The sequence below is a fragment of the Rhea americana genome, unplaced genomic scaffold (genome assembly GCF_003343005.1).
Source record: "Rhea americana isolate MKP2758 unplaced genomic scaffold, rheAme1 scaffold_15, whole genome shotgun sequence".
NCBI classification, from domain to species: domain Eukaryota; kingdom Metazoa; phylum Chordata; class Aves; order Rheiformes; family Rheidae; genus Rhea; species Rhea americana.
The window spans coordinates 2256724-2274721 of NW_028185594.1; the positions used below are offsets into that span (position 1 = coordinate 2256724).

Below are 17998 nucleotides of genomic sequence, written 5' to 3' on the forward strand. Positions count from 1 at the left end.
AGACCAAACGTTTAGTTGTGTTTTCCTAATGGAATACAACCTGTAGATGATACACACTTTATACTGTTGGGGTACGGTATTTACGTTACCCTCAGATACTATCCTTTTACTGCATTGTCAAYAGTCAGACCTCCATATTGAAGATAGTGCAAATTTAGCACAGGGGTGATCACCGGGGCAAAACCTCACGGGAGCGACTCGTTAGGAACACTTTCGGCATTGCGCTGTGCTGTTCTGTGCCGGGTAATAAATCCTGTTCCTAATTTCCAAATCATTAGAAGCAGCCTATGACTGTACAACACAGTAGTAACTCTACATTGCTGGGCATGATTCTTCACTTGATAACMCTAGTACCGCTCATGAGCGACTACACTGCAGCATGCAGATGTGTTACATGACAGAAAATCTGACCTCTTTTAACAATTCTTTGTTTTTTTTTAAAAAAAAAGATCAACAGTAAAGTCAGAGATGATATTTCTTCCACCCTGAATTCCTAGTAACAGTAATAGAAATATGATGAAAATTTTGAAAATGTTCTCATTTTGTTCYTCTAAATAATGATACATCTATCGAGATGTAACAGGACTTTTTTTTCATCTTTTCATCATCCTCTACCAAATATTAAGATTTTTGCTTGCAATGAATTTGTAGTGTGAGCCCAGATTTCTTCTCTTTCAGCTTCGTATTGCTTGTGGCTGGTTTCCCCCTGTGAATTTTGACTGTACATTATAAACATCAGTAACAGATTGGGAAGTGTCAATGCAGATAACATCAATCAACAATATATAAGTCTGAAACACTTCTTATTATGCATGAGAGTAAAAAAGCAAAATAATGGAAATGCATACCATGGTTTAAGCTGTCAACATTTTCCCACCAGAAAAAAATAAAAGTGCAATTAAATTAAAAAAAAAAAAAAAAAAGATTAGAAATTCCTCCAACAACACACTATAACCACGATGCCAAGATACAATCACAGCACTTGGAGGTCCAAGCAATGACAAGCATACATGATCATGGCCTCCATTAAACAAACAGACAAACACTGGAAAAGAAAAAAGAAAATAAAAATGACACAAAACATTAAAAAAGCAATACTATTTGTGAAGACTGATATTCTTATCGGAAAAAATAAAAAAAAAGAGAGAAGCTACTATAGCCATGAGATTTATATATAAAAAAAAAATGTCTATGTTTGCCAGCCACATTGCATAATTGAACAGAACGCAGTCACCTGTCTGCTTCCGTTTAACACAGGAGAGATGAGTTGGTCTAGTGTATTTGATAGCAGGTTTTAAAATGATTTTCCTGGAGGGAGAGTGGGCCTGAACTTCAGTTTTTTTAGCAAGTTCAGCTTTCTTATACACTGCTATGGACAAGAAAACACAAAAGCATAGAATCAGGAAAAAACACCAAACAGTTTGATATGACAATACATCAAGCAGCAGGCCCACTGCTCCACAGCTCCAGCCCGACACCTTGATTCTACTGGGGTGAACGAATCCTAAGACAGAAGAGGGGAAGCCTTGGAGCAGTAACCTCAGATGTGCTCCCCAGTGCTGGGTGGGAATGCCTATAAAAAGCTAGACCGATGGAGCAGTGAGCCTTGCACGTAGCTTTTCATATAATTGCACAATGTCTAATTAAAGCGCATTGCAGTTAACACTAATAAGGTACACATCTTCTACAGAGTAACCTGATAGTACTGCACAGTAGTACAAAAATATATATATAATATATAAAAATATATATATTGTAATAGGGAGTTTTAAATGAACCTTTTTTCCTTCTCACTTCATCTCTGGAGAGTGTGCTAGGTTCCTTTTTAGCTATTTTCCTTTCAGGAGTAGAAATCCTGCCTCGCCCAGTTTTAAAAGGTTTCTCTTTTTTATGCTTATCAAGAGATGATCTTCGCAATTCTCTCTCTGCCTTCTCCTCTTTAGGAACAGTCTCTAACTGTTCAGTCATGATGCTCCTATCATCATCTGTAGGATCAGAGCAAATTATAACAACAAACAAAAGATTAGTAACAAATGTTAACAACACTGTGGAGAAGCATGGTAAAAATAGTTGAAGACAGTAGATTTAAGAAAGGCAGACTGTTTTACCACATTTCAGAAATTACTGTTACTATTACAATAATTTTGCTTTTTGATCACTATGATTTGGAAGCAAAAATATTTAACGGATAAAACAAAAAGGATAATGCACACCTTGAGTATCCGCCCAGAGACTGTCTGTGTCCATGATGGAGTCATCGATAGTTGTTTCATCTTTGTAATCATCACAGGTCTCTGTCTTGTAGTCAGTGAGCAGAATTTCTTCTCTCTCAGGTGTAGCAGGAGCTTCTGGGGAGCCCTCCTTGGGCTCAGCATGAATGTCAGCCACTTCCTCTATCTCCAGTTCCTCTTCAGCCTGGGAGTCGCCTGTTTCCATGTCTTCCTGGGTAGCAGCAAACCTCACGCTGTGAGAAGCTGATTCACCCTCATCAACTGTTGTCTGCACCACTGTGATAAAGTCATCCTCTACTGTCACCACAGATTCAATAATGCCTTTCAGTTCAAGTAGTGCTTCTGGGCCAGCCTTGGCTGGCATTTCTTCACRGGTAGGCTTCCCTAAGTCTACTTCTGGGGGCACTTCTGATATAAGTTGCTGTTTATCTTCTTCTTTTTCTTCTTGTCTTCCTTCTCCCTCTTCTTCCTCATGTTCTTCCCTTTTTGTGGCTTCAGCTGTCACTTCACATGGCAGCAGCTTCTGGATTTCCATGGGTTTCACGGCTGCATCTGGAATCTTTTCAGCTCCCTCTGTAGGTTGTGGTATGCTCTCCATCTGAACATCAGCAGTTTCTTCTTGCAGAGGCTCAGCTTTTGGAAGGGGTAGCTCCACAGAGGGCTCCTTTGCCGGTAACTCTGCAGGAGTGTCTTCCCCTGACACAGGAGGTTTTGGAGGCTCTCCTTTGATAACCTCTGTTTTCAAGGATTCTCCATTCAAACCTTCTTGGGCTTGATCATGCTCTCCACTAGATTCATATGATTCCTCTTTATCAACTGCCTCTTGATGCACCAGATCAGGCTTAGTTACTTTTTCCTTAATTTCTGTTTCAGTCARTTTGGTGCTGTCCTTCACATGACTAGGCTCAGTCTTGGCAAGTACATCTGCATCCTTTGTTTCTTTGGACAAAATGGTCTGATCTTTCTGCTGAGTTTCTTGAGGTTCGGGCTCTGCTCTTTTAACAGAGGCTTTGTCCTGCCCTGAAGGTAGAGAAACAACCTCATGGATCTTGGTATCTAATTGACTCTGATATTCTTGGTTTGCTCTCCTTGCAGCCACTTCCAAATCATGCTTTATAGCATTATAATCTGGTTTTATTGGAGTGTCTATCTCAGCCATTTCTGGAACAACACTAAGAGTCTTCTCCTTCTCAATCAACAAAGAAACAGCATCTTTTTCTTTTGCTATCTCTGTAGCTAATATTCTGTCATACACAGTATCATCAGTTACCTGAACTTTATCAATCACACCTTCTTCTTTCACTTCTAAGATTGCCTCAGGTCTTGTCTTCTCTGGCTCTGTACCTTTAATGGGATAGAACTCTTTAGAATCAACTTGATCTTCACTTTTTTCTAGCACTGTATCCAGCTTCTCTTTTTTCTCCTGCTCATACTCCCTCGCCAGAACAGATTCACCAGTGGCATGCTGACCTAAATCTTTTTCACTRAGGAATTCTTCTTTTGATTTTTCAGCTGCTGCCAGCTTCACTTCTATTAAAGACAGATCGGGAGCTAGGCCACGTCTCAGTTTTTCATCGGTGCCTTCGTAAAATGGACAGGTTTCACCTGTTAAATTCTCACTATCCTGAACTGGAGAAGGGAGAGGAACTGTGTACTTATTAAAAACACAGTAGCCTAAGTCTTCCAGCTGACTTTCAGCTTTTAGAGTTACGTGGTTTTCATCTGTCACAGGTGGCAGGGCTGTGCCGGTGTCTTCCACAACAGTGTCAGAAGGAACTGACTTCTTTTGCACCACCTCAGCATCTGCACTCACGGAGGCTAATCTCGATCTTGTCCCTGCTAAGTCTAACATCTCAGGGAGATCAGGAGCCATTACAGCACCATTTTTGTAATAGTCTTTGGCTGGGAAAGGTGACTCAACCAAGGTCTCAGGCTGGACATTTTCTTCAGGCATTGCTTTTTCCTCTTCAATGTGTTCATCTTCATCTCTACTATCAATGGGGAAGCAGGGAGCCTTCTCCAGTGCTGGTGTGGTTGCTGGTAAGTAGTCGTCACCTTCATCCATGCTTCCACTAGTGTTAGTTAGAATATCTGAAGCAAGGGGAGAGAGATCATGTGCACGACCAAAGCTAAATCCTAGAGCTATTGAATCCAGGCAGGACATGGGCAGGTTAATAGACATACTTCTCTGTTCWATTGCAGATCTACCCCCAAGTCCCAAGCTCCTGCTCAGAGTTAGGTCATCTTTATTTTTACTGTGGAGCTCTCTCTTATCCCCATAGACCTTGGGGTCAATAGTGAACATTCTCTCTGTTGGGGAACTTGGTTCCTCAGACTTGTCTGGTGGAAAGCTCTGAGCAAGGGTACTGTAACCTACTTCATGACCAGGCACACTCTGCTGCTGATCCACTTCTGTCTGTAATTCTTCCTCCTCTTCCTCTTTGTTTTTAGGTATTACATGATCTACCTGATAAGGCTCGTACGCACTCTCTTTAGTGTCACTTAGCTCATAGTAATCACTGCCTTGTTTCAGAACATCTCCTTTGGTTGCTTCCTCTTTTAGAGCAGAGGTTTCAAAATACTTTGACATTCCYGATCGATCCTCTTCTACTGTCATTTCATGAGTAACTGAATCCAAAACACTTATCTTATCCTCCTTAGTGTCTTTTTTAACATCTTTTGCTTGAGGAGGTTCTAGAGTAGAAGTCTTGTCACTAGTTAAACCTGGTGTCTCAGGGGCCTTCTCCACTGTTGTGGATAATTGAGTGGCATCAGGGTGCTCTGTTTTCTCAGGGATCACTTCTTGGCTTAACTTGCCTGGTGACACCACTGTGGTTGGCTGCACCTCCCTTTTTGCCTCTACTGTTGCTGGGAGCCCCATTTGGTCCATGTCTTTTTCTGTTTTGAAAGTATCAGCTAACTTTTTAGCTTCACTATCCTTTTGAAAGTCTGTTTTGTCTAGAGAAAGTGTCTTCTCTTCAGGTTTTGTGATAAATTTACCATCGTCTAATATTCGAGCCTCCCCTTTATCGTAGAAGTCATACCTTTCCTCCTCATCACTCTCATCCTTGGTCATGTCCTTTTCCTCCCCCCAGGCAGGGATCTTCTGCGTACTCAGTGGTTTCAGGCCATCTATAGTTACTGCTGAGACTTCTCCTTGCAGAGTTGGTGTCTTGTCTCTGTGGATCTGTTCATCTTTAGTGAGATCTTTGGCAAACAGTTGATCACTGGATTCCTGTTTTGTTTTGGAACTGTCTTTGGGTGGAAGTCTCTGCAGGACAGAGGGAGATGGATCTGAAGGAAGTTCACTTTTGGCTGCATCTGCCTTGGGTTCGGATAGCAAGAGAGAACTTCCACCATGAGTGATGGCAAGCTCTTGGACATCTTTAAGGTCATCTTTAAATTCCATAGAGATCACTTGGCTGGATGGCGAGGGCACATCTGCAGTCCTTTCTTCTGTTTTGCTCCCTTTAGGCAGTTCAGATGACAAATCTTTCTGTTCTTGAGAAACAGGAGGCTTTGCAGCAGGTTCTGCAAAACTGGCTCCCCCTTTCTTTTGTAAATCAGTTTCCAAAATCTGTTCTGATAGAGGCGAAGGCATATTGTCTTTGCTCTGCAAATCCTTTTTATCTATAGCCTCTGTTTTTGCTGGCTGTGGAACTAAGGCATCGTGTATAGGTTGCTCACCAGTCTTACTGTCTTTCCAAAATTCATGTTCCTTTGTGTCTAATGGTTCTGCTGTGAAAGGGCGTGCGCCCTCCTGGACACGGTTTTCCATCTTCGTGGCTGTAAGTAAATCTGAAGTAGTTTGTTTGGGTTTTACAACATAATTATTTAAAGCACTTACAGGCAGGCAGTCATGTGGCTTAGAAAAACATCTTGGTATGAATAATGGAAGGGAGAGGGAAAAAGATGCAAACATGCAGCAAGGCTGTCCACCTAGAAATCTGCTTTAAAGTGTTAAATCCTGGTTTACTCTCAATATATGAGGTTTTACAGTGAAAATGTGAGTTGTACACACGTAAATTTGTGATCACTGAAATGAGATGACTTTATATGACTTCATCTTCATGGTTTGTATACAACAGTAAAACCATATATAACCCTCACTTCACTGGTATGCTTTGCTGGATGATGAAGTCTATGTTAGTTTCCCTTTAGTAAGGTCTTCAAGATTAAGTCCAATCAATAGTATCTTTGTGTGTTGCTAACACTTAGAATATGCACATTTATACATTTCTTTATCTTTTTTATATCAGCTTTTTCTTTTACACGTGGCCTAAACTAAAGAAATAATAGATACAAGAGATGTCTCAAGTGTCAGAAGAGGTTACTTTTTTGATTGTATCAACTTTTCACATTTACTCTCTGGTAAATGGCAAAAATCTCATTGCTGCCATGAAACTGGCATGTGTAAATCATCAGTGGAGCTATTAACAGTCTCAAATCTTAGAGACCTCGTCTTCAAAATGGCCAGTCATCCTCAGTTGTAACTGAAGTCAAAGAGCACTGGGTGTGCTATAATGATCAGGCCCTAAGTTATTTTAAAATGAAAAATGCTACTCTCACAGTCTGCCACATATTTTTAGGCAGTAATACTCAGTTAAGTTTTTTATACATGCTCTGTAAATTAACAGCATGTTCTGTCATATGAAAAATATGAAGTATATCTTACGAAAAATATGAAAACTTACACTGCAGAGTATGATAGAACTTTCTGAAGTGAACTGTTAAAAAATGTTTTAGGAATTTTTCTAAAACTTCTCATAACAAACGCTGGGCCAAAACTGAACCTTCTTGTATCAACTACTCAATTTAAAGTCCATGGAGCCACATTGTGACTCTGATGACTATATATATTTTTAGAACAATTCGTATCAAAGTATTGACTATTATTTAGAATATTTGCGCATATTAACATTTAGTCAGAAAAGGTACATTGTCATTTTCCTGCATCTCTGCAGGAAAAACAATAATCTATAACTATAGTAGTTTTACTCCTTTATGTTTTTATGTTTGGTGACCGGTGACTTATTTGCAGGCTGTAAAATGTACACAAACATGGCCAGTGAGCTGAGGTCATCAGTTTCACAGAACTTAACTAGCTAGACTCATCCTACTGTGATGCCAATGAGCAACAATAGTGGCATCAAAAGATATTCTGACTGCCGAAGTAATTTAACCTTCTTTAGCTGGGTCAGAATACCAGGCTGCCAAAAGTAGCATGTCTTAGCCAGGCAGCGAATGGGTACATCACTGTACAAAGTGTCTTTGCACCCTGTCTTCACCCTGACTGAAGAGAAATACTATTAAAAGGACAATCTGGAAGCCCTGTCCTAGTTCTTATTTCTGGAAAACAACTGATTGCACTAAATATTTTGGCTGAGTAAGGAAATCAGAACTCCCTGTGCACCTAATCTTGAATTTTAGGATGAAGGCAGATACCTCAGTCGAAGCGATGGACATTTTGCCTAAACAAGGAACTCCAGCAGGGTTATACATTTGTAATACAGTAAAACACACAAAAAAMCAGAGTTCTGGCAATGATCAAGGAGAGAGCGGGTGGATGCAATGAATGGCAAGGATATGACATAAGAAGCAATAGCTTTAGGGAAGCTAAACCAGAATGCACTGAAGCACAAAAAATACTGCACACTGCAAATGAAAACATTTCCACAGTTTAAGCCTCTTTATGTCATAGTCAAAGTCAATAAATCTACYTTTGAAAAAAAAGCAGATGAATCTCTGCACCAAAAACAAAAAAAATATACACAGATTAGCAATGTGACTGGCAAACACATCTGAGATGGGGGGAAAAGGCTTACGCAGAGGTATCAGCTTAGCTGCAAAGCATATTGTATCATGGCAAAGTAAAAATCAGGAATCAGCTGCAGTGGTGGGAAACCATGTTGTCATACAGCACCTATGCAATCGGATTATCTGCTACACACTCTTCAAGCATAATAACAAGAGCAGTCATACTAATAAACGGGAAGAACAGGAAATGAAGCAGCCTTGGAAAGCACTGGAGAAAGCTGGAGGAGAATTCACTGGCAGCAAACGCATGCAATCCTACGGAGGACACACCTTCCTCAGCCGAGGAAGGGGATGTGTCTTTCGGGGGCGTTTCCGCCACAACTGTTACACTCTCCCTGCTGGATGCCACACGTGGCACTTTGTCTTCGTGACACACTTTGGCCTCCAAACCAGATTCCGGCTGACCCTCACTGAGGCCCTTTGCCTGGTCTGCAGGCTCTACAAGCCCCGGCTCTTTCCCCAGTTGCTTCCCAGGAAGAGCAGCAGGTTTCACTTCCACGGTCATCGGACTCTCTACTGCTTCTTCTTCTTGGGGGATGGAAAAAGGAGGCGACATCAACACCAACAGTAAACATAAAGCACAAAGCTCAACAGAAATGCTTTTACATAACACTTTCAGCTCTGAACAATTTAGATTAAAGCATGTCAAAGGATTGGTAGGATTCAGCCCATTTTAATCACTGTGGAACAGAATTTTCCATAGGAAAAAAAGCACATTTTCTCCCCCGGGGCATTATGTTGTAAGATGAGAGCTGAAAGTGTTTTATAGGTTTACCTCTCCCAAAGATGACTGTGGGTCAGATATTCATTGCAAATGGAGATGGTATTGGATGATGGATGGCTCTGACAACTTCAATACATTAGTGCATTCAAAAAGTACACTGMTTTTTTTTCAGATAAATATGCTGTTTTACCCACCACAGAACATTCAGTTGGTATGAGAGAAGGTATGAGGCATGAACTTCATTTCACTGACCTTAACTATTTTGACTGCTAAATGCTAGTGAGTCAATCTATCATTTGAGTCTGGCATTTCGCAAAATATTCAGCCACTTCCACGATCTTAATAAATCTTGTGCATAGCTGAACACTAATTGCTTCACAAGAATTCCTATGCTGAATAGGTTTATAAATCCTTTCTCCTTTAGGCTTCCTGATGTTTGAACTCTGTATGCGAGAATTACAGACTTAACACGAAGATTCTTCATTTTCTTTTCTCTCTCCCCACTAGCCCCTAGTGCCTTCCCACCAAATAAGTCAAAGAAACGAGCGAGTACACTGGCCTTTCATCTGAATTTCTAAAATACATCACTTAGCCTATGGGCTGCCAGGATCAGTATTTAATACCAGTAGTAGTCTTGCCATGGCAGAAGAATGATTAGCAAAGTCCTCGTTATGGATTGAACTGTTGTCATTGCTGCTCAGACAGACTATGGCTTTGCTGTGTTGGTATTCCCTCTGATAGGGAATCAGGATGAAGCCTGAAAGCTTCAATTCAGCAAAATACTTAAGCATCTGACCAGCAACCATGCTGAAATCAACCTGTTGACCTCTCTGGGCTTAAAGCACGCCTCCCGTTTAGGAACTTTGCTGAATCAGGCTTAGGACAAAGTGGTTTTGAATGGARAAGTGGCAGTATCCAGCCCCTTTGTAACAGAGTTAAATCTGTTTACAAGGGCTTGATTTTTCTCCTGAGACTGGCCTAGTTAAAAACAGCTCATCAATCACCTACTTCARCTATGGCCTTTATAAAGTGATTCAAGGAACAAAAACACTGTATTTCAGGCTGAGGAAATATTATTATGGACAGTACAACACTATTAATAAAATATAAAAATGAAATTAATGATAGATACTGTGTCTTAAATGAACAGAAGGCAGAAGATTCAGAATTAGAACTGGACTGATGCCTGAGTTTTTTACAGGGATATTTACACACRGGTAGATTGTAAAAGCAGCCTAACAGAACAGTAGGTGTCCAGCTATAAGAAGCTCTTGCTCAAACAACTTGCTTCACTTCTCTTTTTCTGGTTTTATGTTCTTTTGTATGTACRTCCCTTTCATTACAAAATATAAGAAAAATCTCTAATTTTACCCCATTTTTAAGGCAGAGTTGCTTCACACAAGGCCACGTGATTAATTACTCACCAAAGCAGTAATTACCTTCCAAAACTTTTTATTAGAAAAACGCAGTACATACCTACCTTGAAATATCTAAAGGTTAGGCATCCAGTGTGAAGTGTTGTCCCAGCTCCCTCTAGAGCAATGGAAAAAAGACTTCTAGAGGGCAAATCATCTAATCTGTGCRAGATACTTGTCTTAGCAAGGCATGAACCTTCCTCTGCAGGTCTGTCTCTACTGACTGACTTCTGGAGGGGCCTAGGCACTCAGTCAGACTAGATGCCTAACTTTGAGATGGTTAAAATCAGGGGAGGTTAAACCCAACCTGAATACTAATACAAACAGAATGTAATGGTTCTCTTAAAGTTATTACAACTCATCAAATAAACATACTGAATATACAGACATTAAAAAAGAAAAAAACACGGAAAAAGAATTTGCATGAAGTACGTAGACTTCATTACTGCAGCTGTAAAGGGCCGGACTACAGCTTCCAAAAAGATTTCTTGAATGATAAGCAAACATATCTATAGAGGCAAAAATGTACACAAATGCACAAACACACACTGCTATGGGTATTGAAAGTTTGTATGGGCTCAGAGAAAACCCGAAAAAATCTCTTCAGGGCTGTTAACTACAAAAACATCAACTTCAAGCTGCTTATATTTTTCTCTAAGCATCTACTGCTGASCAGTGTCAACTAAATACCTTAACAGACTACTGATCTGAGCTGGACATCCTTCTCATGGTTCTATACATCTGCTCCTAGTTCTGCCTCACCTTAGATTAAATATTCAGCAATCTAATGACTTTTCTCCTAAAAATATATCTATTTGATCTTACAGATTGAGACACATCCTGTTTTCCCAAGCTACAGCATTAAGTTATCCACGAGTGATTGGAGGAATCCTGCAGATACTCCCTTTGTGCGGTGGATTCTTTTATGCCAAACAGACTGCTCACTCACAGACAGCAGAGGAGGAAGGGAGTTTCATTATGCCCTACCTTTTCATTGATGATTCAGCTTTTTTCTGTTTTCTCCTCAAAAATGTTGCTCTGAGATCTTCCACTTTCACTAGAGGTAAAGGCACATGACTGACAAGGATGGTGCTCAAAAATAAACCACTCCAGGAGTGTTTTAAGTACAGCTATGGGCACCCAGCTATAGTAGGGCTACCCCTCTGATGCTGTCCCCCCTAGCTGCTGGTAGACATCCTGACATTAACAATGTTCAGTTATTAGCACTGACCAAGAAGTCCATGCTACCACAGTATCACGCTACCTTTTTCCATACGATACCTTTTACACTGAAAAAACTCAGTTGCCCGGACAATTCCGGTTTTCTAGAAATGACCCACAGAATAATTTCAGGTATACACCTCTATTTTCCTGAGACAAGAATCTCAAGACAATTCTGTAATGTTTTTAACTTTACCTCCTGTGCTTCAAGATTGAGTTAGTCAAATGCTGCAAGATGAAATGTCAGCTGTTCTGCCTTGGGTAAGAAGCCAGAACTTCTTTTTAGTCATTGAAGTAGGTTCTCCTTTGACTCCTCAAAACCTGTTTGACTCTTTTGCAACCTATGCTGATAAAATCATACAGCCACATACTTATTGATGCGCTGAGGTCACAGAAAGTGGGGAGCAAAACCACTGTAACAATAAACTTTCTAAAATGTCTGCCTTGTTTGCAACCAGCTGTCACAGTGTTAGCTAGCTGTATCCACATAAGAACTGGAGATCAAACATGAACCAACACTGCTTGAATTCACTAGTGTATACTGAGGAGAATTTTGATTTCCTTTGCCTACTGGAGAATTAATGACCCTCCACTGCTATCTTTGGCACGGACATGAGATTTTTTCCGTTGTGCTAACAACCAGTGATATCTCCAGTGATAGCCTTTTGGCCTGTCTTGCACATTGCTCTTGGCAGTGATTCTCTAACAGAAAGACCAGAATTAGCTTATGTTTCCTTTGACCAGCTGCTCCTTTTGCTTCTATTATAAACCAGACCAGTATACCAAAAGTCCTGATTCAAGCAGGGACTTCAGATTCCCTGGCCTGGAGTTGCATTCAGCGCTTACACTGCAGCTGCAGTTTGAGAGGGAGAGACTCTGGAGGGATGTCACTTCCATCTGGGGAGAAAAAGCAACTAGGTCCCTCCCCAGAAAGCAGTGGTCCCAGGCACATATATAATGGAACGGATGGCATGTGGCTGGGTAAAGGGGAAGAGGAACAAAATGGGACCATGCTCAGTTCACCTTCATCATGGCCCATCAAGACCTCTGTGCTCTTCACTGTGGCACTGGGACGTGTACTAGAGCCCGTCCACTCCGAGCTGAACAAAGGGTGTTCATAGTACTCCTCATCCGAATTGCAGGGCTCATCATCAGGAACAGACACTGAAATGGAGGGGGCCAGGTGCTTACGCCACTCCCAGCCRGCAGCAGGCCCACAGCCTGGGCAGTGGGGTAGCGGTCCCACCTTATCCTCGGCCCCTTCATCTACAAATAGACACACACAGACAAAAAGTGCAGGACAGACAGACAGACAACGAAAAGACAAGACAGGATGGACACATGCACTAGCAACATGAGCCACTATGTCGTATGACAGAGTAGATGAAAACAGCCAGGCTACAAGTTAACACAGAATGGAGAAATGAGAGTTCTACGCATTTTAACACATGGGCCATGTATGTAGTGCTTCCTACAGCATTTATGAACATTGGAAACCAATCATCAGAAGAAGAGAATTTCCAAATTATACACTCATCGTTTAGAGGGATACATATTACACACAGCCACATGTCACAACTTGCGCTGATACTCATCCAAATTACATGGTTGGATTGACTGTATTAAAAACTTCTGAGTATCCCAACACAGCTGCATCCTTCATCATCAGGTGATGTACTTGAAAGTATAAATTAAAAAAAAAAACTTTAATTAAAGAACAAATCAGATTACACTTTAGTCAATGATGGTTTTGTTTCTCATTTATATTTATTCCAAACTCCTACACTTCCTTTCCCTATAATTAAGTAATATTTAAACAAAGAAAAAAAAGTCTTTAAATTGCTGACTGCCTTTTTTCCTGATAGAGGCCACATAAAGCTGCTCATAGCAATCTCAGTTAGTCCTATCTTTTTACATTGTTGTGCCACGTTTCTGCGGGTGAACTAGCTCCTGCCTAGGCATTTGCCAATGCTTTGGTATGACAGCTTTATTCACTCRTCATTGCAGCAGCACGAATAATCACATAATCATCTCAGGACCAGATCAGCTACTGACAGCTAGAGGCAGGGGGAGTCTGGGTTTGTTTTTGCAAGACAAAGAAAAATAACACAGCACAATAAAAGTGACTGACCTATCACCCAGCCCAKGCAAACCTACAGAGGAGACTTCAGAGTTTGCGTAGGCTAAGGTGCCCTCCTACCATGAATAAAGCCATGAAAAACTAAACATCTGGTACTAGAGAAAACAAAGCTTAAGTCTATTCTCTGTGTATGACAGTTAGCAGCTAGGCAAACACTACATTTGTGGGTCACCTTCTTGCTGCCTTTAGCAGCTATCCCCTTAGTTTTTTTATTGGTTTCAAAAAGGAGCTCATGTCCAGCGTCCCTGGCCTTCCTTCAGGCAATTACAACGTAAGAGTTTCCTCAGAGCTTCTAAAACTTTCAGATCCAAACCACTGAGAAAGCCATCCTTTAGCATAGACAGCGCACAGATATTAACCAGATCTCTGTTTGTGACCTGAAAACAAGATGGTTTATGAATGCTGCTACAACTACGGTAAATCTTGGAAAGCAATTTTTATCTATCCATATCACCTGGCCACATATTGTGACCAAATCAATTCCATCTAAAAGAGTTCCCAGCTTTTACCTGGTAAATAACTGTAAGTTTTAATTTTCCTTCCACAGCACACAGTAACAAGACAACCTCTGTATCTTTGAAAAAGGCACCTTCTGCTTTGTGCAACAACACRACAGCAAGTATCCTATAATACAATGACACGTATTTCTTCCTCCTGGGAAAGGGATACTGTAGTATCAACCTATTCAGGCTCAGTCACCCACAAAAAGGAATCAAAAATATTGTTTATAATGTTAGTAGCTCCAATATGTATCACTGGCCTATGAAAGGAAGATTATCCACAGTTAAGATTTTGTGGCAGTGCTGGAGTTGGCCAGGACTGAACGTGCACTTATGCACACACAGAAATACCGCCAGCTCAATGCAGTTTACGAGAACCATTTTAACTGTTTCTTTCAGGGTACACAGAGTGCTTGAAACACTGCAATTTAGCTGCTTTGCTTCTGTAGTGGAATAACCCCCAAGATTTAGGGGTTTATACATGCTTAAAGAGTTAGATGTGGAAAAATAAGCCAGCAACTTGCCTCTGCAGAGCACTGCAAAAGCAGATGATGAACACAGGGCTGACACTCTGCTCCCTGCTTTTCCCTCGTGCTCAAGACCTGCAGCAAGATCACAAGGAAACATYCTGATCCACTTGCAATGCAGAACTCAGGGATCTCTTCTCCATGTAAGCTCCTACAACACTCACGGAAAGATCTGAAGGGACTCACTGTTAGCAAAGGACTCGTTATAGAGGCACAGAACATGTCTCAGGATGCGAGAGACCGGGATGCAACTCCCTCTGAAACCTGAGAAGATTCAAAACTACAACTCCTGCTTCTTTGCAGTGTGCTCTAACACAAGGTTATGTATCACTCACTGTGGATAAGAGTGGAAAGGAATGCAGTGCACTTTCTCTTCTGCTGGAAACGGGACATTGTGGAGAAAAAAAATACAAGGTAGATAGGACCAGAAGCAGAATAGGGAAGAGAGAATGTTCACTACAGAGAATGAGGTTCAGCTGGAAAAGGGGAGGTTCTCATTCCAGCTGTGACTCATATTTGTCCCAGGATTTTTCAGAAGTAAAATGCATCAAYAAGAAGAGCAAAGATGAAACCTCAGGTTTACCTACCCATGCAAACAAGGCTGAAAATTCCTTCTTTACAGGGTCTGAATCAATTGTAGGCAAGAAAATACAGGCCTTRCTTCTTCTCTGTAACACTAGTAAAACTGGAAACAATACAAATGCTTAATGCATATTACTGTGATGGACCAAACTCATTAGGAGCGTGAAGTCTGGTATTGTTGAGGGCTCTTACATCTATGGCTACTGCAGATTTACATTGTTTATCTATCAGTTTTAATAAAGCTATTTTGAAACTTACTGCATATTCATTAACAGGATAATGATGTCTTTAAAGGAGAATATGCCTTTATTTCTGCAACAAGAAAAAAATAATCCTTTCTTTGTTATTTTAGTCCCTTCTAATAGTTCTATTCATCTTAAACCCTGAGTAAAAAAACCCAAAGTCCAAGATTAAAATCAATTTTCATAGAGGCTAATTCTGTTTTGGCTTCTGGGTATCCTTTGAAAATACCTTTCAAGAAATAATTTTCACTAGAAATAGATCTCTTTCTATAGGACACTTGGTTCTTTTCAGTTTGCAAAATATTCTTATTTGGCATATAGAGCTTATCCAAATGCCTGCTTCAAAATGAAAGGCAGTCCATCAAAACCATTCTCCTTTCTTGGAACATGCATTTTTACGTGAAGACAGTACTGACCCTTGTCAAAAAGTACAGCACACAAAAGAAATGTCAAGTTGGCAAAAGAATACCCCATCTGCCCTGCATGTCCAGATTCAATTGATAAAAGAATTAGACAGTGCTAAGGAAAATTTCATTCCCTGAGCAAAATCACGCTRCAATAGTCAAAATAATTTAAACAATTTCAACAGGGCAAATTAGTTATCTTACCTCCTGCAGCAGTGAAAAGGGACAGGCTCATCTGAATGTTTTTCTGCAGCCAAATGAAAGAAAGAAACCTACATCCACTGACTCCTTTCTCTCATGAAATACACTTGACCCACAAACCTCCCTGTCTTTTCTACCTTTTTTTTTTTTTTTAATTTGTGTTTGCTGCATGGCTGGCCACATCCACCTTTGTCATGTCTACACCAGTGATTTCCTTCCTACTATGACTGAAGGAAGTCTCTTCTGGATTCAAAGCAATGCAAGACACTGACAAGTGCATTAGGCAAATATCATAAGAGAAGGCAGAAAAAGGAAGCCTGAGGTAGATACAAACACCAAATCCTAAGTTTTTTTTGTTCAACAACTGTAGAATCGTGTTAAATTTATAGATTGTATTCTACTGAGCAGATAGACAGACAATGATATACTCATGTAAGGGTACACGAAGGATGAATAGCTAGATAGCATAGGGAACTGAAGGTTTAAAGAAGTACAGTACAAACTGGGCCAAGCCCTATTGAGGCAAACACTAATGAATGGGAGCTTCATCTGAATAAAAATGATGGGACAGGCTCAGTTAAGTCAGCGAAAGTTCAGTCTACCCACAGGAAGTAAGCACCACATCTTTTAACATGGATCAGAACATAAAATGTTTGTTTCMTTTAGCTCATGAACTACACTGAGCTGACAAGACCAGTATTTTAGGAAAAGCAAGATAAGACCTACTTCTGGAGAAAGCTTCTGMAAGAAGTTCCTTCCGTTCATCAACCAACCCCACTGCGAGCTACAGTTKCAGGGCTGGACATAAAAAAGAAGCTTCCAGCTGGGTGCATTAATAACTGCATGTATTTCTGTCAATACATCATATGTGAACCTATGCTTTTAGAATTTATACAAGCCTCTGCTCTGAAAAWTAAGAGTTGGGTGAAAATCTTGTTACGGAAAAGCCTTTTTGATTAACCTCATATGAAATGATTTGAATGATTTTAAGAACTGTAACATTGTGTAAAGCATCCAAAATGTCCCAAGCACTGACCTTTCAGTCCCCACAACACCCCTGCAGGGTAGGTAAGTGCTATTATATTAACAAAGAGAAAAACAACCACGTTAAGTGACTTGCTGAGTCATTCGCACAGCYGGGAACAGCACAGTCCAGTAGTTCAGCATAACGTAGACTTGTATAGTATTTTGCCACCTTCTTGAGTTAATACAACTAGCAAGATGCTTTCTATTTGCTAAGAGGCCAATCTATAACAYTCTGTCAATTAATCAATATGGTTACTTTATAAAATCCTGAAATACATGCAAATAACAATGCTGATAGAAACAGTACGCAAAGCTAATCCTAAACCCAGGGTAATGGAAGAACCTTGACACTTGCCTGAAGCAGAAGAACAGTCCCTTTATTGCCCTATGAAAAATCAAAAAGCATACACTGAACTAGTCAACTGAACTACACACACACACGCAAGTGGTGAAAACCCTGGAAACAATTCTGAAAGCCTTTGTTAATGCCCTACTAGCTTCCTTTTCAGTTAATAGTTTTGATCTACACTACCTCTGGGTGATGTGTCGAGGAACTGCTATACTATTTTCARCACTCAATGGGCAAATGTTTTTGAAAAAAAATCAATTAATCAAATTTTATATACTAGTTACTAACCACATCCACTAGGTATTTCCAGTACAGTGCACTGCCAAAYGGTGTTGTTAACACAGGCTGTAATTGCATTATCTCAAAAATGACCGGAGGATGGAACATGCCTAATTGCAGAGTGCCCTGATAAACTGAGAGTCAGATCATGGTAGTATATGAAATAGAAACTATCCAGTTGGAACATTAGTGGAGGCTCTGTGTTAAAATACCAACCAAGTTTGTTCAGCAGACAGTAAGAATTTATTTCCATGCACTCACTGAAAGAGAAGAAAGAGAAGAAAGAGAAGAAAAAAGGAAAAAAAAGAAAAAAAAGAAAAAAGGAAAAAAGAAAAAAAAA

The 17998-nt window shown here is 40.3% G+C and overlaps 1 protein-coding gene across 6 annotated transcripts in view; it reads right to left on the reverse strand.

Moving 5' to 3' along the window:
• Positions 1-17998, reverse strand: part of MAP2 (microtubule associated protein 2) — a 227411-nt gene that overhangs the window by 30466 nt on the left and 178947 nt on the right. For 3 of the 6 annotated variants that reach the window (XM_085299336.1, XM_085299335.1, XM_085299333.1), the window contains exons 8-11: positions 8319-8576; positions 2214-6017; positions 1779-1985; positions 1235-1369 (exon numbers count right to left, since the gene is read on the reverse strand). In XM_085299336.1, the coding sequence (XP_085155462.1) occupies positions 1235-1369; positions 1779-1985; positions 2214-6017; positions 8319-8576 (4404 nt within the window). Of the gene's footprint in view, positions 1-1234; positions 1370-1778; positions 1986-2213; positions 6030-8318; positions 8577-17998 lie in introns of all 6 variants that reach the window. The other 3 variants (XM_085299338.1, XM_085299337.1, XM_085299339.1) reach the window with 2 other exon arrangements.